This window comes from Brachypodium distachyon, chromosome 3, assembly GCF_000005505.3.
Source record: "Brachypodium distachyon strain Bd21 chromosome 3, Brachypodium_distachyon_v3.0, whole genome shotgun sequence".
NCBI classification, from domain to species: domain Eukaryota; kingdom Viridiplantae; phylum Streptophyta; class Magnoliopsida; order Poales; family Poaceae; genus Brachypodium; species Brachypodium distachyon.
This window is the reverse complement of record NC_016133.3, coordinates 248779-270064: the sequence shown is the minus strand read 5'-3', so window position 1 is coordinate 270064 and position 21286 is coordinate 248779. Positions and strand designations below refer to the sequence as shown.

The following is a 21286-nucleotide window of genomic DNA, read 5'->3' as shown; positions in this document are numbered from 1 at the left end:
TTCATCTAGAGACAAATCATCAATATCATCTACGAAGTACTAGCACTTTGAAGGATTCAGTCACAAGAGAGGGCTGTTCTGAGTCCACCATGGAACCATTAGAAGTATTCTGCTTAGCTAAGCCATGCAGGTATAAATCTAATCTACTTTCAATAAGAAAACAGAAAGGGAAATAAATAAATGACTGGAGAAAATGCAAAAACAGAGAGACGAAAAGAAAATACAAAACCGTGGGTCGAACCCTGGATCTGCTGGGCCACAGCAAATGCACCGAACCAACCCAACCAAGGACCCAATCCACAGAAACCCTAGATTGTTTCTTTTTTAACAATAGTCGTAAATTTCTGCCTTCCTATTTATTTGGCCCGCAAAGCGAGTTGCCTCCTGGCACCGAACTTCCTTCCTCGGGAGAAAAAGCCGGCGGCAACAGAATCCATCGGAGGACCAACCGGAGAGATCGGAGGTCGATGGCGGCGCAATGGCGGCCGGAGGAGAAGTTGCGGTGCACCAAAGAGCCCTTCGTCGACGACGCGAGCCCCCAGAGGATGTAAGCAAACGATCGATGCTAGCTGCCGCTCTTTCTTTTCCGTCGAGCACGCACGCACTGGCTTAGCTGAGAACAGCTGCTGCTGCTGTTGGTTGATTTCACTGAATCTCTCGATCTACGCTGCTGTTGTTTTGCTTCAGAAAGAGCATGCGGTTCTGCACCCTGTCGGGCAAGGAGATACGGCAGTCCGCGGCGGCGCAGGTGTGGAACACCCGTATCTACGACAGCAGCTTGAAACCCGTGCCCAACGGCTTGCTCGACCCGCGGATGGTATTTCACTAACCGATCTATACCTCTCACTGACTGATTAATCCAAGGGTTTCTCTTATGTGTGCATCTGCCTAAACAATTAATTAATTGGCCACTACGAAGGGAATGCCGGCCGCTCCCTGTGTATTGCGCCATTAACTAATGCGCTGTCTTACCGATCAGTTCGTGTCATGGTGTTTATGGTTGTGATTAGAGGGGATGCCATTTCAGAGCGCAATTTGATTGATTTTTCAGGGAGCCTCGGACAAGTGTGGGGAGTGCGCTACTTGCCATGGCTCATACACCGAGTGTCCAGGCCATTTTGGTTACATCAAACTCGCGCTCCCCGTTTTCAACGTTGGATACTTCAACAAGATTCTGGCTGTTCTCAAGTGTATCTGCAAGGCATGTTCTTTTCTTCTTCTTCTTTAATGTATGATCTGATAATCAAGGGTTTTCGGTGAGCCGGCCGGGCCTCACAGGGGGCAATGCTGCTAATTGGTTTGCAGGGCTGCAGCAGGGTTCTTCTTACGGAGAATATACACCAAGAGTTTCTGAAGAAGATGAGAAATCCTAGAGCTGACAGAAGCTCTATCATGATTAAGGTGAGGGACAAATGCAGGCCGTCCCGTTGCTCCTGGTGTGGATACATAAATGGCAAGTTTTTTCTCCTCTCTTCCTCTCCCCGTCAGCTGTCAAATGAGTTTCCTAGCAATGAGAACCTGACTGCTGTTAGCCTTTTTATGTGTCTGTTGCATTTATGCAGGTATAGTTAAGAAAGAGGGCAGGAGGGCACTGAAACAAACCGTGGTAATTGTTCATGATTGTAGCAAAAATTTGGATGCAAGTACAGAAGAAGTCCGGTCCGTGTTGTCACACAAGAAAGAGAAACTATCCATTACTTCAGTTCACACGCTAGACCCTGTTACTGTTCTCTCTCTTTTCAGAAGAATCACTGATGAGGTAGATATATACATGTCGTTTTTTCATCTTACAGTAGTTTCTTTTACTTTCAATAGAATTTCCCTGCAATTTATCAGACATATGTGGTTTGTTTGTTTGATTGGTTATTATATTTTTACTTCCAATATTCTGCAGGACTGTGAATTGCTAGCCATTGGTGAAAGGCCTGAGAACCTTATCATTACAGACATTGCGGTGCCACCTGTGCCTATCCGCCCTTCCCGTTTTGTTGCTGGTACTACAATGAGGTTTGTTCTTCGGTTCCTTAAAAACTTGTATGATGGTAATCATGCGCCATTGTAATGCCATTAGTGTCTTGCTACTCGCAGCAATGAAGATAGTATTACTTCCATACTGAGGAATATCGTTAACGCAAATTCCCACCTGAAGTTGACCATTCAAGATGGTCAAGTGCCCATGAAGTGCTTTGTAAGATAACTCAGGGCTCTTCATTTGTTTTTCCTTACATTGTCTTATATACTTACCACCATATTCATGTAATGACCAACTCGAGAGCTACTTTTATATTCTTAATTTTTTTTATTGCATTTTAGAAATTATTGTTCCACCACTAGTTGTCCATGTAATGCCCAACTCGAGAGCTGATTGTTGGATAAGATGATGAGTTCTGTTCAAGATGCAGTTTAATTTTGGTTGGATGTATGCAAGTGCTGCTTAGGAAATAATGAGTTATAGAAGGTTTGAGTTAAATATACAATTTTATGCTAACATAATTGAATATTTTGAAGTAATAAGTTCAACTATGAGTTATGACCTCCCATTCTTTATGGGCTAGTGGCTGATGCATTATCAACATCACAATTCAAAGGCTTCTGCCATTCTGACATTTAAATTAATAAGATATTCTAAACATTCTTAACTATACCAGATAATTTAGAAGTAAATGTTTCAAGTGGAAGTTTGATGTTTTATTTATCATGCACAATTTGCATCGCGATCGTTTCCAGTCTGGCATTACTTTGGTTTGATTAAAGTGCAATTTCTGCTGAGATACTCTAACTCAATTTTCTCCTCTGTTTCTTTGAAGACCTGGTGGGAACAACTTCAAGATAATGTTATTGAGTATATCAATAGCGATGCGTCCTCTCTTCAGGATTCGAAAGATTGTGGCCTTATTCAACGACTCAAAGGGAAGACAGGTCGATTTCGTGGGAACTTGTCTGGAAAACGTACTGAGCACACTGGAAGGACTGTCATATCTCCTGACCCCAATTTGAGAATAACAGAGGTACTTGTTCATATTTGATTGATGTTCTTTATTCTCTATCTCCACTTGATTTTTTCATGTCATTATCAATTCAAACTTCAGGTGGCTATTCCTGTTTTGATGGCTCGAGTCTTGACTTATCCTGAAAGAGTTACATACTATAACATAGAGAAACTGCGTCAGTGTATACGAAATGGACCACACAAACATCCAGGGGCAAATTTCATAATACAACCTGACGAAACAAAGCTGTAAGTTGTATTTTTTTAAGAATTTTTTTTATTTCTTTAACAAGTTCAGTTTTCATACTTTGTTCTGAACTACATTACAGGCACTTAAATTACTGTGATAGAAGCCGTGCTGCTCGAGATTTAAAGTATGGCTGTATAGTCGAAAGGCATTTAGAAGATGGAGACATTGTCCTTTTCAATAGACAACCAAGCTTACATAGAATGTCAATTATGTCACACAGGGTATAAATTGGTCCATCTCACACTATACTTTCTGTACTAAATGTGTTGTCTCACCTTTGGTTAGCTTACCTAGAATGTCAATTATGTCACACAGGGTTTAAATTGATCCATCTCACACTATACTTTCTGTACTAAATGTGTTGTCTCGCCTTTGGTTCCTTTTTATATATAAATACAGGCAAGGATAATGCCCTGGAGAACACTAAGATTTAATGAGTCTGTATGCAACCCTTATAATGCTGATTTTGATGGAGATGAGATGAATTTGCATGTCCCACAGACAGAAGAAGCTCGCACTGAAGCATTTTTGCTTATGGGGGTAGAACTTGCTAACGCTCCTTTGCTAGTAGAGTTTGATATTTTTGTTGTGATTTTCGATGCACCAACACTAATTTGATAACTGATATATATATGTATTATTGCAGGTTCAGAGTAATTTATGTACCCCTAAGAATGGGGAAATACTGGTTGCTTCCACGCAGGACTTTTTAACCTCTTCTTTTCTGGTCACAAGGAAAGACACCTTCTATGACAGGTCTTACTTTACTCTCTTGTGTTCATATCTTGGTGATGCAATGGAAAATATTGATCTCCCGACTCCAGCCATAATTAAGGTAATTTCTACCAAACAAGTTCTTTATGGCTACATGTTCTCCTTGATTTAATTCCCCTTACAGACGGCAAATTTTCTGTAAAAAGTTCTGTTATTTGTGCTTCTACTGATGTTTATAGTTAACAAGAGATGCATGATAAATTAGCTAGCGTAGTTATGAAATGTTAAAATGGGGAGTGAGACAGTCTAGTACGTGCACTAAAACTAGTTTGCTCTACTAGATGAGTTGCTAGTACTGTTTGCACGGCATAACAAGAGACGACAAATGGAACATGATTGGTTTATTGATTTTTCCTATCCCTCTATGACATACATGTCCTTTTGTTCATATGTTCAGGTTGCATGTAGCCTTCTTATCGAAGTTCTGATCCCTCTATGAGATTGACCATGCTCTCTTTTTTGCAGCCTGTCGAGCTTTGGACGGGTAAACAACTATTCAGCGTGTTAGTACGTCCTAACGCGTGTACAAAGGTTTTTCTGAATCTTACTGTTGAAGAAAAAGTTTATATAAAACATAAAGAACGTGATAAGAAAGCGATTACAGTTTTGGAAGAGACAATGTGTCCAAATGATGGTTTTGTCTACTTCCGAAACAGTGAGCTTCTGTCTGGGCAACTTGGGAAGAAAACTTTAGGTGAGAAAACTAGTGCTGCTTTGCTAAAAAAAAAGCGTTTATATAAGCTTATTTTGATTTATGATTTCATGATTCATCTCAATTATAGTTTGGGACTAGAAGACTGAACTATTATAGTTTTGTATGCATCTTCCTAATTAACTGTTCTGTTTGCACAGCAGTATTTTGCTTTTTCATTATATTGCTTCAGAATATTTTACATTCCTGAGTAATGAATTTTTGTATTCGATGTTGGAAAGGTAGTATTTCATTTTTCCACGTAAAATGAGCTATGCATGTTCAGCCTAAGCAGCCGCCATTAGTCCACCTTACTGTGCTTCACTTTTGTCGAATAGTCGAATTTAACTCTGCAATGATAATCTTTTGTTTCGTTACATACCGAATTGGGAAATTGTTCTGCAAATTTTAGGAAGTAATTGGGAAAAACTTAGGTGGGTCCGAGTTATCATGAAATAATGTATTGCACGATTATTGTATTATGGGTATCCTTGTCAATCTAGATTCTTGGACAATTTGTACCACATTCTTTGGTTACTTCCTTCTTTTTCAGGAATTAGCTATACATCATCGTAACTGAAATGCTTCACTCTCAGTCACTTATATACCACATATAGTAGTTGATGTCCATTTCATCATTCATGTTAAAAGCATTGTTCGCTCTAGTTATTTTTTATTTTCATATTTCTTGTAAGATCTGGAAGCAAACCAAAATTTATTTCATGTTTTGTCTCCAGGTAATGGGAATAAAGAGGGCATGTTCTCTGTTCTTTTAAGAGATTATAATTCTCACGCTGCAGCAAGCTGTATGAATCGTTTGGCAAAGTTTAGGTGAGACATTTTTCAATATTTGCACAATTCACATCATTCTTTCTTAACTATTACTCCCTCCGTCCCAAATTAAGTGTTGCAATTGTGTAGATTCGTTCATTTTGGAAAAAAAATTGCGACAGTTATTTTGGGGCGGAGGGAGTAGTAATTTGGCGTCATGTCATTAATTTGCTCCATTGGAGAATGAGAATGGAAGAACATCCTCCTTACTCCCCTTTAACTTGTATACTAGTCTATTCGCCCTACATTTCTCATTTAGTTTTCAGTGATCATACTTGGTGAACACATTACCTAAATTCATACATTATTCTTTCTAATTGGAGTTTTTGTGGGCTATAAACTATGTAGTTGCTCATTTGCATCGTGGTGCTAAATGTTTTTTCTTCGAATAGTTGGTGTTAAATTGTTATCTGAAATTATTGTATGGAAATTTTGATCTGATCCGAGTTATGTGTCTTTTCACCTGCAGTGCAAGATTTATAGGGAATCATGGTTTCTCAATTGGTGTGGATGATGTCCAACCCGGACAAAGCCTAAATAAAAAAAAGAAAGTAATAATAGATGAAGGGTATGAAGAATGCAATAAGCTTATTGCCTTATACTCCAAAGGTCACCTCAAACCACAACCTGGTTGCAGCAGAGCTCAAACACTAGAGTCTCAAATATCTTGTGTACTAAATAAATTAAGAGAAACAGCTGGAGATGTAAGTTTGTACCGACATTCTTGGCTCATCGCATTTCCTTAACCAATTGGCTTGTGAATTTTCTCTAATCTGATCCTTCTTGCATTACTGTATATGGTGACAAGTTGGGAAATAGTATCAGTGTCAGATGGCCAACTTTCAGCCTTACATTTGATATTTTGCAATTGTCATCATTTTCACATGCCAGTTCTCCTGAAATTTAAATATCCTCTGTTTCTCTGTTTTGTTTGCTTAGCAGTTTTATTTTCTTTGCTTGCTTTTAGTACGTTACGTCATAGTCACTTTGGTTGCTTTATATACTTAGTGCCTTATTGACTGTCTCTTCTACTATAAAATGGGACAGTTTAGCTACATTTCCGAGAAAAGTGATCACAACCTTACGGTGTTACTGAGCTCAATTCTTGTCCGCATGTCCTAATAGCCTAATTTTAGAGCGGGGATTTAGTGAGAAAAAAATGGTTGATGCAATGATTCAGTCCAGTGACTTGAGCTGGAACTTATTTTTCAGGATTGTATGAGTACACTTCACTGGAGGAACAGCCCATTGATTATGTCTCAGTGTGGATCTAAAGGTTCTCCGATCAATATCAGTCAGATGGTTGTATGTGTTGGCCAACAATCAGTTGGAGGATGTCGTGCCCCAAACGGTTTTATAGATCGAACACTTCCACATTTTCCTATTAATTCAAAGACCCCTGCGGTAAGGACATGACTAATTTCAGTAAAAAAGAACAGGACTAAGAAATATGATTTGATCATTTGTGTAACCATTTCTTGTGTTGGCTGCTGCTAATTCTGTTCAAATAAAAGAAATTCTGTGAATGTTATGAACCTACTGAAACCACACATCAATATTTTGAAGTTCCTTTTTTTACCTAGTGAGCACTACTGAATTGATATAAGCTCTGTTTTCGTATACTGTGGTAGTTAAAAATGTTCTGAATGGCTATGAAGAATTGTCGAAATATTGAGACTTTCATGACAATACTAGCTCAGTATGATCACTAAGATGTACAAATTTGAAAATTCCATCCACCGTGAGGATGACATGTACAGCCTGCGGCCATGGGCGGACCCATGTGGAGGGTGTGGGGGCAGCTGCCCCCACTTGATTTTTTTGGCCCATCTCTATTTGGCCCATATATACGAAAAATGCCCCACTTGGCCCATTTCGCACCATTTTGCCGCCTCTCAGTTTCTTTCCTGGGTCCGCCCATGCCTGCGGCCCCATGTTAGTGACACATTGGTGGTATTTTCCAACTCGGTGTTCTTGTGATCATATTGAGAAACACTGCCATTTGTTTTTTATGCTATATTACATGAAAGGACATATGTGGTCTGAATTTATTCTAAATGTGTCTTCTGTGTAATTAACTGGCATTTTATTTGTATTGAGTGTACGAAATCGACATATTTTTACAGTGCAAATGATTGTTCGCTTCAGGTAAGTACTTCTCTTGTCTTCCATTGACAGGCAAAAGGTTTTGTTGCTAATTCATTCTATACCGGTTTGACTGCTTCCGAGTTTTTCTTCCATACAATGGGTGGACGAGAAGGTCTTGTTGACACAGCGGTATGTCTAAACTTAGATCATCTTGTGGTTGCATACTTGCATGTATTCAAATTTGTACTCAATTTCAGCACAAAAGGTTGCTGCGCACCACATGCTACGCAGTCGAATCGATGGGTGTTTTTTTCTGACCATTAGTTTCCTCTGACTGATCGATGATCTAGTTTCTCTAATTGGGCCAGCCTAGCAGCTTAGCTTGTGCAATCTCAACAAGATCCGACCATGACCCTTCATCATATACTAGTCATTTGTAAAGGGAAAGGTAATCCCAGCCCCCTCAGAGGGCAAGGTACAGTTAGAAAGCAGAACATCACACTGTTGATACCTAGAGGAGAACAGATCAACACTTTGTTTTTGATATCCGCATCAACCTACCAACTACTATAGATTTGAACAACTATTTCATAGCTATCTATATACTAACACTGTTAAATTATTGGTACTATACTAACTTGGGGGCCTATTCATAGAGATGCATCCACCACGACATGACATCCTTACTTTTAGCTGGACTGAGGTGGAACCCATCGGGCACTGCTAGTTGACTGTTGACTCGATACATCTTCTGGATACTGATTATTTTTTGTATCTTTCAGTTTTTTTAGTGGGTATTTGATATCTGTTTTTATCCTTTGTTTTGAACTTGTAATCATAGGTCAAAACAGCAGATACTGGTTACCTGTCCCGTAGATTAATGAAGGGTCTGGAAGATCTCTCAGTTTTCTATGACCAGACAGTCCGTAATGCTAGTGGTGGTATAGTTCAATTCGTCTATGGAGATGATGGCATGGATCCTGTAAAGATGGAAGGAAAAGGTGGCAGTCCCTTGAATTTGGACCAGTTGTTTATGAAAGTCAAGGTTAGTTCAACATAAAAGCATACTTCCTTAGATTGATGAAGTTAAGTGTTACATCGGCTCTAACAAGTGACCAGTGACAAATTGACTATTTAACTTTGTAGGCCACATGTCCTCAAAGAGGACACGATACACTATCTCCAGATGTAATCTTGCAAATGTTCAATGATACGCTCTTCAAACAAGAAACCTCATCTGGTCGTTGTAGCGATAAGCTCAAGGAAATGTTAACAAAATTTCTTGAGGATCGTGTCAAAATGCTGAGAAGCACAAGGAGAGCGCTTCATATAGATGAAGATCATGTGGGAAGGAGGGACTCCAGCGTTGAAGAATGCATTGCTGCTGATATTTCTGGCATATCCGCGAAACAACTGCAGGTGTGTATCATATTTTGTATGTTCTAATTCATCATGGTTTTGCCAAATTACTGCATCTTAGGCACTTCACCTAAGTTTACGTATCTGCAGCATGAAACTATCAATTTTCTGCAGTAAAATGTTATGGTCCTTAAGTTACTGAGTTTCTGAAAGCATCAGGTGTTTAGTATTAAGCAAGTGCGTATACTGAATTGTCAAGATCAACTTCTTAGGCTTTTTAGTCTCTTGTGTAAACAAGCTGGTGGCTCACGCTTATTTCTTACCACACAGAATGTGCCTTGCTGTCCTGTCAAAATCAATACCAAACTTGTATAAACCACTCCTAAATCAATAAATGTCAATGCATGAGCTACTTCATGCGTAAGCACTTTAACTGTGATGTCCTAACCAACCACTTCCTGATGCCACCTTCATCTCTCTAGTTTTGTTGAGATATAAAAATGAGTGCTTGAGGATAGTTGTTTTTTGTTTGTAGCTTTAATCCTGTAGCTTAAAGTCTGCTAAAAGGATTGTTTTTACGGAAATGTTTGTTCGTGCATTTTGTTCTTGTGCTATTCTGCTATATGATTAATTTTCCTTTTCCCCGGCACAGGTTTTTCTGGATACTTGTTTTTCTCGTTATCATTCAAAAATAATTGAAGCAGGAGCATCAGTTGGGCCAATTGGGGCTCATAGTATTGGAGAGCCTGGGACCCAAATGACATTAAAAACCTTCCATTTTGCAGGAGTAGCTAGCATGAGTATCCTTTCTTTATTATGTTGTATTTAAGGAAGATGGTGCATGTTAGCGTGATGAAGCGGAAACTTTAGTTTCATTTCTGAAATTTATCATTTTGAGGTAGATTTGTTTCCTTAATGAACAATAACAAAGATGTTACTCTTGGAGTTCCTCGTATCAAGGAAATCATCAATGCTGCTAAAAAAACAAGCACACCCATTATCACTACGGAACTCTTGTCAGGGCAGGATAAGTCGTTTGCAGTAAAAGTGAAGTCTTCTATTGAGAAAGTAGTGCTGGGTGAGGTAAGTCTTCTCAGATAATTATATTCTCTTGGATTTGTATATATACGCAATTAAAGTTGTCTGCTTGCATTTTGCTCTGGGTTTCGTTAAACAGCTGCAAATGTTGGCCCTTCTCTAGTATATATTGTTAGGCTGTATTTATGATACTACTGAAACAGAAAATCTAATAGAAAATCTTGTACGAGTTTTCTCATCGCATGCAGAAATAATGTTTATTAACAATCTGTTAGTTTAGTACCAAATCTTGCATTGTTGTTATGTGTGAAGGTGTGGCCATAGTCACACATACGTTGGCTTTTGACTTGGAGATAATTCAAGGATTTGTCTTGGTTAATAATTTTAGTATTGTTTACTCCTGCATCTCCTTTTCTCTGTCAAAATGAACAAAAAGCTATGTGCACGTTTTATTCCGATGCATAACAGATAATTTTTTGTACTCGACTTGACAAGAAACCTTGTAATGCTGAACAGGTGGCAGCAGCCATAAATATTGTCTTCAAAGAAACCGATTCAAATTTGGTTGTTAAACTTGATATGGAGCGCATAGAAGCTCAGGGGTACATGGGAATCTCGTCTGATTCTGTGCGTCTGTCAATATTAAATCATCGAAGAATCCGTCTAGAACTGAAGTTAACATCTGAGGTATGAACGAAGCTCTGTGGTTGTGTGTTTTTTTTCGAAAAGGGCTCTGTGGTTGTGGTTGTGTGATATGCTCAACATTTTTCTCTTGTATTTAATGGTATATACGTCACATTTACAGCATGTTTGTGTCGTTGATCAAGCCAAGTTGAGAATACATGCAGCTGGAAAAGGTAAGTCCGGCCTTCTGCTTGAGCTGCACAATCTCAAATCGATGCTTCCAAAAGTGATTGTGAAGGTAAACAAAATATACATGCCGTGTTAGATTTCCTGCCATTATGATAGCTGGAAATTGTTGCATCTGACCTTTGCACGAATCAAATCCAGGGGATTCCAACTGTCGAAAGAGCTGTTGTCAACCCTGTTTTTAGACATGACAAAACTTTCGACAGATACAACTTGTTGGTTGAAGGGTAAGAGCTCCTATATATATTCATTCAGATTTAGCAGCATGAACTCACTAATTTACTGCCGGTGAGGAGCTTTAGTTTACTGGAGCATGTCAATTGCAAGAGTTGTCTCACGCAAACACTTTATATATAGACCTCTGATATAATCTATTCTAATCAAGTAATTAATAATGTATGTTTATTACAGAACAAATCTGCTAGCAGTTTTGGGCACCCCTGGAGTTGATGCTAAGAAAACAAAAAGTAACCACATCATGGAAGTGAGCCAAACGCTTGGAATCGAAGCTGCAAGGAGATCCATTATCGATGAAATCCGGTACACGTTCGAAAATAACAACATGATGATTGATCTAAGACATATGATGCTTCTGGCAGATGTGATGACATCCAAGGTATATACATTAGAGTAATTGCAAACAATGCATATATGTACATGCACGTCATCACTTCCATTGATTAAATTTGACACCATTGTAATTCACCCTCCATATGCATCTGCAGGGCGAAGTTCTGCCCATGACGGCACACGGCATCGCGAAGATGAAGACCAGCGTGCTGATGCTGGCTTCGTTCGAGAGGACCATGGATCATCTGTTCAACGCTTCATACGCTGGCCGTGTGGACGAGATAGAGGGAGTCAGTGAATGCGTCATCATGGGGATGCCCATGAAGCCTGGCACTGGTATCCTCAAAGTCAAGCAAAGGTATTCCTTAATTAATTGCCCATGATTGTGCGTGCTTTGACCCTTAATTCGTTCTACTTATCAGCTGTATTTAATGACAGATTTTATTGTTTCGGCTACATGGATACAGTACTACATTTTGGTTCTTGTTATGAATCGTGTTGATTTAGAGCAATTAACCAGCTGACAATCATGCACATGAAATAATAGTTGGTGTTAATTAATTTGTGTTTTCTGAATTTGCAGGCTCCCGGATTTGCCTGAATTCCAGTACCAGCCTGATCCACTTGTGCTATCATGAGGCTGATCATTTGAAAAGAAAAAGTTTGCTAAGGTAAAAAAGGAGGAGGACAAGAAGTATATCAGGAGGATGTTAATATGCTCATTTTGAGACTAATTTAACTGTTCATTTGACACAGCACCATGTATAAAAATACGCCTTGACCAACAAACTCGAGAGATCTTGCGAAACACACTCAAATTTCACGAGGAAAAAACATGAGTAAATTTCACAAAACTATTACTCTAGGGGCAAGTGTTTCACGGAGCCATCACTTCAGGGGTTCGCATCAGTTTGCCACTATTTTAGGAGTAATTATTTTCACTTTGCCCAAATCAAGCCGATTAGCCCATTTAACAGTAAAATTGACATATTGGGCCCACATGTAAGATCCGATGTTTTTTGTTCAAAGCTCCTCATGTTTTTCTCTATTTTTTCAGCCCTTCACCCTTTCTTCTCCAACTCCGACTTACTCTCTGGACGCCCGCGCCGCACCGCTCGCCGCCGCCGCCGGCCGCCTGAGCCTGCCCACCCGCGTCGCCCGCCGCCTCCGGCCGTCTCCCCACGCTCGCGCCTGCCCGCGGATAATGACATCGACTCGATGATGATGATCGTTCAGTAAAATTCTGAAATTTCTTCTCGGTGATGGATAAGATGGCATTTAGATTCAGGGTATTGTTGGGTTATGCCCAAAATGTAGCCTACCAATTCGTCATTATTGGAAGATTGGGTGGGTGGTGCCTCCATGGGCACTTTGGGCATTTTTCTTGCCATTACCGAATACCGACCATTGGAAAGAGAATATTGGGAATTCAAATTTATTTATTTTCCAAAGTTCAGATCGAGTTTTGCTCATATGTTGGCACTTGGAGTGACGATGATGAGCACTGGTATGATATTTGGTTTCTCGACTTAAAGAAGATCAAAACTTCATCGACTAGCAGTGTTGTCTCCTGTATATACCACAAACTCCATATGAGTATTTTTCAGCTATTCAGTACCATTCAGTGTTGTGATTGACTTCTAATAAAAGAGGTCTTATTTGGTCCCAAAAAAAGGAATATAATAAAAGAGGTTTTATTAAGGAATAGTAGTGAGTATTTTTATTTTATTTTGGAAGGGACAAAGAAAAAGGAACAGTAAAAGAGGTTTTATTTGGGCAGGCCACCGAATTCATTCTGAGCTTTAGGCCCAACAGACCTCGTAGCCAACCCAAGCCCACTCGGCGCCGGCCGTGTTACCTTATATAAAGAGCCCAAAGAGCTCCTAGGGTTCCTTCCTCTCCTCACGCACTCGTCCCTTCGCGCCGCCGCCGTAAGGAGCACAACCGCCGCCGCCGCTGACAAACCGAAAAAAGGTTCGTCGTCTTCTGTGACCCTGCTGTTAGTTTACGCGATAATACCAATTTGAACCACGGAGGGGGCTATAGATCGATTGGATTTGATTTTTGTCTGTGGACTGATGTCGTTGCGTCGCGTTTGTTTCGCACGATCCGTCTCGTCAGTTGGTCATGATGATCCGGGGAGATGCATCTTCTATTCTTTTTTCACTTTGAATGCTTGGTTTGTTTTAGCTTAAAATCTCTCTAGGTTCGTTTCGTGTGGAGATGAGTTGGCGACTTGTTTAGATTCTGTAAGATGAACCGGCGACTGTTTAGTCCTGGTTCCAAAAGTGTGATTCCCCATTGATGAGTAGTCGGAATGCTAATCGGAATTTGCTTTGTAGATTTTTTTTATGCTGTAGTTGGGTAGAACTATTCAAATTATATTCGGTTGAGAACTCATCTGTATCTGATTGACCTGACAAAAAATGTGCTGTCTTCTAGGGAGGCAACCTTTCTAGGCATTAGAATTAAACTTTGTCTTGGCGCTAGAATTAAATTTTGTTTTCTAGTTATCTGTTTCTTCTTTCATTGTGGGTCGTCAATTGGGGTTCCTATCGAGTCATACATTCATTGCGCGTGAGCAATTGTAGTTCCTATCGGATCATGTACGTTAGGTGACTCAAATTGCAGCAGTCCTTTGCCTAATGCAACTCCTCCTTCACTTGTGTATGTGCAGCAGCATGGATACCCAGGTGAAGCTCGCGGTGGTGGTGAAGGTGATGGGCCGCACCGGCTCCAGGGGTCAGGTGACCCAGGTGAGAGTCAAGTTCCTCGACGACCAGAACCGTCTCATCATGAGGAACGTCAAGGGCCCCATCCGCGAGGGCGACATCCTCACCCTGCTCGAGTCGGAGCGCGAGGCCAGGAGGCTGCGCTGAGCTCTTGCGGTGGTTTCAGTCTCTGAAAGCAAAATGTTGCCATCTTTAGTGTATTTCTTCCATATTAAGTTCCTGGACACTGGTTATGTCTTTGGCCTAGGCTTTGGAGTTGTATGAAAGAGCAATGGAGATTTAATGACTACTGCTTGCCTGGTTTCAGTTTTGGTCTGTTGCCTAAATTAAGTGCATTTGCTGTGAGATTGATCTTGTTATGTTATGATAGCCTGTTGGTCTGCTTGCCTGTCCCCTTTGGAGGTAATGTTATGATTTTTTAGATTCTTGTGTTCTAAATAATCTCTTGATATTGATATATGCTCATGTGACACTAGAAACTGTGCGCCTTGGACTTAGGATGGAGGGGATCTGATGTGTTGTTATCGGGATCTGAAAAGTAATCCGTGTTTCATTTGATTAATTAATTTACAAACCTGAAATATATCCTTGTGGATCTCATTCTGGATACTGCTGCAAAGGAAGCTAACCAATACCCAGCAGTTGAGTCATCCACAGCACTGACTGCTTGCAACTGACCACCCAGAGGCACACCTCTCGTGCAACAGCAAGGAGCATTCGTTGCAATTACTTTGTAGAAACGATTTTCCATTGCTGGTGAAGCCATAAGAGTACTCCCTCAGGTCCGTAATAAGTGTCTCCCTCAGGTACTAAACTTGAGACTGAGGAAGTAGCATTTAGTAAAAGCCAACTCGTGCAACTGAATGGCAACGGCCTGCAGTGCGGTGCAGGCTGCATGTAATTTGTGCTGAACCCCTCCCTCAGTGAGGCCAAGACTGCTAGAGACGAGATATGTATGCTGGTCTTGAACAAGAATCTCCAATGGAACTGGCCCAATCAAGGAACACATGATACTAGATGCATGCTAGCTCGATCCATATGCATGCAATTCTGACTCTAGAGCTAGAGCTAGCTCCTTCTGCCTGCCTCGCCGGCTTGCTTGCTTCTATCTACAAAGATGCAACTGGCTCGCTAGCCTAGCAACAAGGCCGGAGAGCTAACAAGCATTCTCACATCTCCGCTGGAAAGATGAGCAACAACTCCAGCAGCGGCCTCTGCAGCGACTGCGGCAACCGGAAGCGAGACTGCGAGTGCTGCGACAGGTGCGGCAAGCTAGAGGCGGACCTCTGCCAGTGCTGCCCCGAGTGCCACCAACACCGGGACCAAGCTTGCGACTGCAGCGACGACGAGGATGATGAGGAGGAGGAGGAGGAGGATGAAGGTGGCTCGCAGGAGTCCATGGACGTGGAGCCGGCGTCGGAGGACGAGGATGGGAACCCCAAGGTCGACCCCTCCATGGCTGACCTCCTCCAGCAGGCTACCACTTACCGTCCCGACGATGACGATGAAGACGAAGACGAGGACGACGAGTGAGACCGAGCTCCATCTCTATGCTGCTTAATGGCCTGCTGGAAGACAAGATGAAGATCGTATCGTGCGTGCTTAGCTCGTGTTGTGTTGGGTTTTGTTTGTGTCTAGTGTTTCATCTGTTTTGAGTTTGTTGGTTTGTCTTGTTTCTTCAACTGTAACCAACTGTAACGTCCGTGTGGGATGTATGTTATTGGAATGATGATGATACGATGATTTGTGTGTTAATTTTGTGACGCCCCTAATTGATTATAACTTAACTAGTAATAAACACACTTTTGTCAAAATTAAACTTGGAATAGATGTTAATTAATCATAAGCGTCCAGGAACATGGCCTCTTGCTCCTCTACTAGACGATTGCTTTGTTTGTCTGTCTAGACGGCTGAGGACTCGATCGGCCGCGGAAGGATTCCGGCCAGCCGGCTGCAGGCGTCGCTCTGGGCCGGGGATTGACCACCAGGCCTGGGCCGCCTGACCCGTTCCTTCGGTCCAATTCTCACTGGGCCAAAGCTAGCTAGATCAAATGATCCAACCAGTCTTTTCCACATGAAACCACAGCATTAATTACCACAAGACTGACTAGCCAACAGCTTGAGAATATCGTCTATATATAGCTCACTGTTCACTTTTCAAGACCAGTGTAAAACCAAATACTATCATGTTATTCCAGATCATGAAAACACTAAAATTTCTTCCTTCTCGAAACATAACGCTGCTAGTTCGTTTCTGCCACCATCGATGTATACCATGCTGCTGTGCTGCCCCAAGGAACACGGAATCAAACAGAGCTCTTCTCTCAAATTAGAACCCATAACCTGCACACACAAGTAAAACAGGTTAGGCAAAGATACTACTGGATACGAGAGATAGCAGATGACTGTAGAAAAGCACGTTTTGTCTCTGTACTGTATATACCTGAACCTGCCATCGGGTTTGCAGCAGGCGCCTGCTCTGCCTCCTTGATGTCGACGACGACGGCGTCCGAGGTGATGAAAGTTTTCGCCACCGATGCGGCGTGCTCCAGGCAACACCTCACCACCTGTTTTTGCGAGGAATCGGGTTAATTAAATGGGCGTGGTGCTTGTTCAATAAAGCATTGCTCCTGCAAGCACATACCTTGGTGGGGTCAATAATACCAGCAGCCATCAAATCCTCGTACTTTCCTGTAGCGGCATTGTATCCATACCTGAAGTTGTCATTGGCAAGGACCTGAATGCAGGCAAGTTCCATATTAGTTACGGGCAAGTTTCAAACATCCAAATTCATATCCGAGAGCAAATTTGAGTCCCGAACCTTTTCAGTAACAACGCTGCCGTTAACACCAGCATTTTTCGCAATCAATTTAAGGGGGTAACTCAAGGACTTCCTTACGATTTCAGCACCAATCTTGAAAAGGCAAAGAGACAGGTAGGTAAATTTCGTGGAACAAAGCACTTGAAAAAAGGGTAGCATTCTAATACTGAAACTTCAGGAAAGAGGATTCCATTTGCTTTTTCCATACCTTCTGTTCATCATTCTCAAGGGTTTCTTTAATGGCATCGACTTTTGCTGCAAGCCTTAAAAGGGTGCAGCCACCACCGACAACAATACCTTCCTCAACAGCCGCCTGTCCACAAAGCAAGCAGTCAATTAGCAAGCAAGGATTACACAAAGAGCTTGATGTAAAAGCACAATCAACGATAACACAGTGCATCCCAACATTACCTTTGTTGCATTCAGTGCGTCTTCAACCCTCAGTTTCTTCTCCTTAAGCTCAGTTTCAGTCTGTGCTCCCACCTACACAACAAGATGTACCACTTTGTAGCTGTCATATTCTGCTAATGCAGACTAGTGCACTACCAGGAGCCTTTCTGCACCTGTTGCCAAGCAAATCAATAGGTATCTAATTGTGGAACATGAGCAGCACCTGAATGACAGCAACTCCACCAGATAGTTTGGCTATCCTCTCGTTTAGCTTTTCCTTCTCATATTCCTGTTCAGCAGCCTGAGAAGGAAAAAAAAGTTTTGGAACGGAATATCAGTCAAAGCATTTCTGTCTACACTTCAAGTGACATGTGCAACAAGCTAACAAAACTCTGTACTTTAAAACAGAGAAGCCAAAAGAGACTCGACAAATAAAGAAGGGCCATGTGGAAAACTAACAAAGATGATTCGACAAACAGGATATGGAAACATTTACAGACCTCAATCTGGTTCTTGATTTGTGTCACCCTTTTGCTTACTTCCTCTTGCGTACTACCATCTCCAACTATTGTCGTTGTGTCCTTAGTCACTAGAACCTTGGCAGCAGTACCTAGGACTTCGCTGTCTGCTTTATCCAGGGACAGTCCAATTTCTTCTCTGATGACAGTGCCTGCACAGAGAATGACCTTTGTTATTAGTGAACAAAGTCACAATAGGACACATCGTATCACATCAACGCATAAATTCACCTCCTGTCAGAGTAGCAATATCATCCAGGTATTGACTCTTGCGCTCTCCAAAACCAGGGGCTTTTATGGCAGCAATCTTCAATGCACCTCTAAGCCGATTGACCACAAGGGTAGCAAGAGCTTCCTGCTCAATATCCTCTGCGATTATGAGAATTGGATATCCGCTCTTGATTGCGTCTTCCAGAATAGTGATAAGATCTCTGGCATTGTTAATTTTCTTGTCCACAAGAAGCAGCTGGGTAATAGAACAAACATCAGCTTAAGAGCACGAAACTCATGAAGATGGTGATTAATGAAATTAAGTAGGCAAGTTGTCAAGCTAGAGAGTGCCTCAGACCTTGCAGTTCTCATACTCCACTGTCATTTTCTCACTGTCAGTTACGAAGTAGGGAGAAATATAGCCTCGATCGAACTGCATCCCTTCAACAACATAGAGGTTGTTTTCAGCACTCTTTCCTTCTTCGAGTGTGACCACACCCTGCCGCCCAACCTTGCTCATAGCCTCAGCTATCATGTTGCCAACTTCATAGTTATTTCCAGCACTTACTGCAGCAACATCAGCAAGTTCGCTATCTTCAACCTGCAGTATCAAATGTAGTTCGATAAACTCAAGTTTCAAACAGAAAGTACTGCCTTTGAATATTTCTTATATACGATTTAAAATGGAAAAAAGTGGATGATATCTCAAGTATGGTACTTAGGGGTGAGTCAGCGATCCCGTTTATCAGTATCATAGTGAGCGAACGCAGCACAATCAGATGCACTGTTATGAAGTTGTGATTGTAGAACGACAAGAGAAAGATGAATGTATTTCGAGAACAGAACAATTGATTGAAAAGATCTTACCTCCTTGGACATCTTCCGAAGTTCGCTGACTAGTGCTTTGGCTGTTTTCTCGATACCACGGGCAATCTGCACCGGATTAGCACCAGCAGCTACAATCTGGGAAAAGCAAACAAACCCAACATTGTTTCAAGAACTGAATAAAATGTTTCTATGTTATAAATACAAGATACAAGTTTTTTATATTGGTTTACCTTAACACCCTCAGTTATCATTCCTTGAGCAAGGATAACAGAAGTGGTTGTGCCGTCACCAGCCAAATCATTTGTCTTAGCAGCAGCTTGCCGAACCAACTTAGCTCCAATATTTTCAACAGGGTCCTCCAGCTCAACCTGGTTCATAGGGGATCATGAGAACAATTCACAGCCACGAATTTAACTTTTACCAGGATTGCACTGTAAACACATGAAGCTGAATTCCTAACAAGACAATACCTCTTTTGCCACCGTGACACCGTCATTGACAATTTTGGGCGACCCATACTTGCTCTCAAGGACAACATTGCGTCCTTTTGGGCCAAGAGTGACTCCTACCAGATCAGCAAGCTTATTGACTCCATTCTGAGAGGTAAATATATAAGACATATGAAGTCAGCAATAAGCATCTGAAACCAAAACGACGCAACGGCATATAAATGGTGCTTAGATTGCACACAACTCACTTGCAGCTTCTTGATGGCTGATCCATCCTTGTTGAAGTAGAGCTCCTTTGCGGCATTTACTCTGAAACTGCACTTCCTCCTGGGCCTGAATTTCTGGGGAAGCGAAACGCACGGGGGCAAAACAAGGGAAAGTTGCTTCTTGGTCGCGAAGCCAGCAGGAGCGGCGGCCTTGAGGCCACATGTGGAAGTGCCCCCGAATGGTGAAGCCATATATGTTGTCTAGCAGACAATCAGAGAGCTTTTTTAAGAAACACAGTTCACATCAGCATGAATTTCAAGATGGAGAAAGAAAAGCAGTGCTCCGAAGAATATGTGTGATACGATTAAGAGATGTATGGAAAAAATGACTAATTAAGGCGCTTGGAAAAAAAATGACTAATTAAGAAGACTCTGTTTCTTGAAGAAAAAAAACAGAGTAGAAACAGAGTAACTCCTCTACATTTACGCAGCAGACAGTCTACGCTGTGTAAATCAGTGGTCCCGTGCATTTTTGCTTGGCCGTGTGCTATTTCGGAACTAGCGCGATCTGTCACTAGCTCGACATCGTGACAGGAACTAACTAAGACCTGGTGTCCGACATCAAGCTAGTAGCTAGTAGGACGTCTAATTGCAACTGCCCAGAACAAATCAGCCGTATGAGCCCTGGGGACTCCCCTCCCCACCCTCTGCACTGAATAGAAGAACCCACAGGATAGAGCAGCATACGAGCCGGCGGACAAATCTAGGAGCGTTTACCAGCAGCAGCAGCGGCGGGATGAAGAAGCGGAGAGGGACCTTGATAGTCAACTTAATAATCCCCTAATCACGAACGAATCAATCCAGCGTCTGTCTGACAAATCCCGATCCGCGCCATGGCCTGTCGCTGTCTTGCCGATCGGCCAGGAGCAAATTAACAGAGAGGGAAGGAGGACGCTGGGGATGAATCGATGGATGGATACCTGGAGGAGGAGGAAGACGACGGCGCGGCTCCGACGATCTCGTCTCGCAGCTTTTGGCTTAGGGTTTAGCAATGGTTTCTCCGATTCGGTTTGGGTTAGTTCTTCTCTTATATAAATATAAATAATCAAAAAAGGGACCCAGCAACGAATGAATGAAGGAGACAAAGGGGACGGACGGGCAGGTAGTTGTTGGTGGCTGACAGGTGGGATCAGACTAGCTGCTGTCACTGTCAGTCAACGGTGTTCCATCACGTTGGACCGGGAAGCATCTAGAACCTTCTTTATGTTTTCTCTTTGTCACGCATTTTGGTTGCTTTGCTTTTCTTTTCTTTTCTTTGGGACGTCCTCCTTTGCTTGCTAGACGAGCAAAGTCCCTGGTTCTCCTGGAAGATTATACGAGTAGTCGTAGTATCATCTTCCAACAATTTTTTTTTTAAAACAACGCTCGCACGCGCAAGGGCGCCCGGGCTGTAGCACGGGTCCGGCCCATCTAAATAATACAGAGTATATTACTCATTCAGACCACGTAATTGTTTACTAACGGCCTAGCCCATCCATCCAGGCCCAGAATAGCACCTCCACTCCCGCAGCCCAACATGGTACAGCCCACAAACGGCACACACCTAGCCTTTGAACAGTCTTCTTTTTTCTTACAATAAGGCATTGTTGGATAAGTGCGAGTGTGCGACGTC

The 21286-nt window shown here is 41.9% G+C and overlaps 3 protein-coding genes across 8 annotated transcripts; 2 read left to right on the top strand and 1 right to left on the bottom strand.

Annotated features, from left to right (window-relative positions):
* Positions 1-394: 394 nt before the first annotated feature.
* On the top strand, positions 395-12317 carry LOC100846820 (DNA-directed RNA polymerase III subunit 1). Its single transcript, XM_014900044.1, has 27 exons — positions 395-547; positions 688-817; positions 1052-1201; positions 1306-1453; positions 1563-1759; positions 1895-2007; positions 2089-2188; positions 2808-3008; positions 3090-3238; positions 3319-3460; positions 3639-3779; positions 3886-4074; positions 4479-4707; positions 5442-5535; positions 6005-6239; positions 6748-6939; positions 7714-7812; positions 8465-8668; positions 8770-9042; positions 9635-9782; positions 9914-10065; positions 10537-10707; positions 10826-10942; positions 11032-11117; positions 11302-11506; positions 11616-11818; positions 12044-12317. Exons 1-27 carry the CDS (start codon positions 468-470, stop codon positions 12096-12098), a joined length of 4203 nt encoding a protein of 1400 aa, XP_014755530.1. The 5' UTR covers positions 395-467; the 3' UTR covers positions 12099-12317.
* Positions 12318-13299: 982 nt separating this feature from the next.
* Positions 13300-16000, top strand: LOC100831455 (40S ribosomal protein S28). Of its 4 annotated transcripts, none has more exons than XM_010235347.3 (2): positions 13300-13434; positions 14141-14573. In XM_010235347.3, exon 2 carries the CDS (start codon positions 14142-14144, stop codon positions 14337-14339), a length of 198 nt encoding a protein of 65 aa, XP_010233649.1. In that variant the 5' UTR covers positions 13300-13434; position 14141; the 3' UTR covers positions 14340-14573. The 4 variants fall into 4 exon arrangements, with proteins under 4 accessions (XP_010233649.1, XP_024317353.1, XP_024317352.1 ...); XM_024461585.1 differs by having other exon boundaries at positions 14138-14573; XM_024461584.1 differs by having other exon boundaries at positions 13361-13434; positions 14141-16000.
* Positions 16001-16267: 267 nt separating this feature from the next.
* LOC100842360 (ruBisCO large subunit-binding protein subunit beta, chloroplastic) lies at positions 16268-20751 on the bottom strand. Of its 3 annotated transcripts, none has more exons than XM_003574017.4 (15): positions 20595-20751; positions 19657-19875; positions 19430-19555; positions 19190-19327; positions 18999-19094; positions 18490-18732; positions 18153-18387; positions 17904-18073; positions 17627-17704; positions 17425-17496; positions 17222-17326; positions 17014-17106; positions 16837-16929; positions 16636-16759; positions 16268-16535 (listed from the first exon to the last, which is right to left on the bottom strand). In XM_003574017.4, exons 2-15 carry the CDS (start codon positions 19864-19866, stop codon positions 16522-16524), a joined length of 1797 nt encoding a protein of 598 aa, XP_003574065.1. In that variant the 5' UTR covers positions 19867-19875; positions 20595-20751; the 3' UTR covers positions 16268-16521. The 3 variants fall into 3 exon arrangements, with proteins under 3 accessions (XP_003574065.1, XP_010233648.1, XP_024317350.1); XM_010235346.3 differs by having other exon boundaries at positions 19657-19894; positions 20595-20732; XM_024461582.1 differs by lacking the exon at positions 20595-20751 and adding an exon at positions 20392-20508.
* Positions 20752-21286: the final 535 nt, after the last annotated feature.

Bases quoted from the DNA above. Each gene is read 5' to 3' on its own strand.
- LOC100846820 (XM_014900044.1), top strand. From the start codon at position 468: ATGGCGGCGCAATGGCGGCCGGAGGAGAAGTTGCGGTGCACCAAAGAG. The intron at 6,940-7,713 runs GTAAGGACATGA...TTCCATTGACAG, and splicing joins TTAATTCAAAGACCCCTGCG to GCAAAAGGTTTTGTTGCTAA. The intron at 11,819-12,043 runs GTATTCCTTAAT...CTGAATTTGCAG, and splicing joins ATCCTCAAAGTCAAGCAAAG to GCTCCCGGATTTGCCTGAAT.
- LOC100831455 (XM_024461584.1), top strand. From the start codon at position 15,381: ATGAGCAACAACTCCAGCAGCGGCCTCTGCAGCGACTGCGGCAACCGG.
- LOC100842360 (XM_003574017.4), bottom strand. From the start codon at position 19,866: ATGGCTTCACCATTCGGGGGCACTTCCACATGTGGCCTCAAGGCCGCC. The intron at 19,556-19,656 runs GTGAGTTGTGTG...TTTACCTCTCAG, and splicing joins CAGCCATCAAGAAGCTGCAA to AATGGAGTCAATAAGCTTGC. The intron at 18,733-18,998 runs GTAAGATCTTTT...TTGATACTGCAG, and splicing joins TTCGGAAGATGTCCAAGGAG to GTTGAAGATAGCGAACTTGC.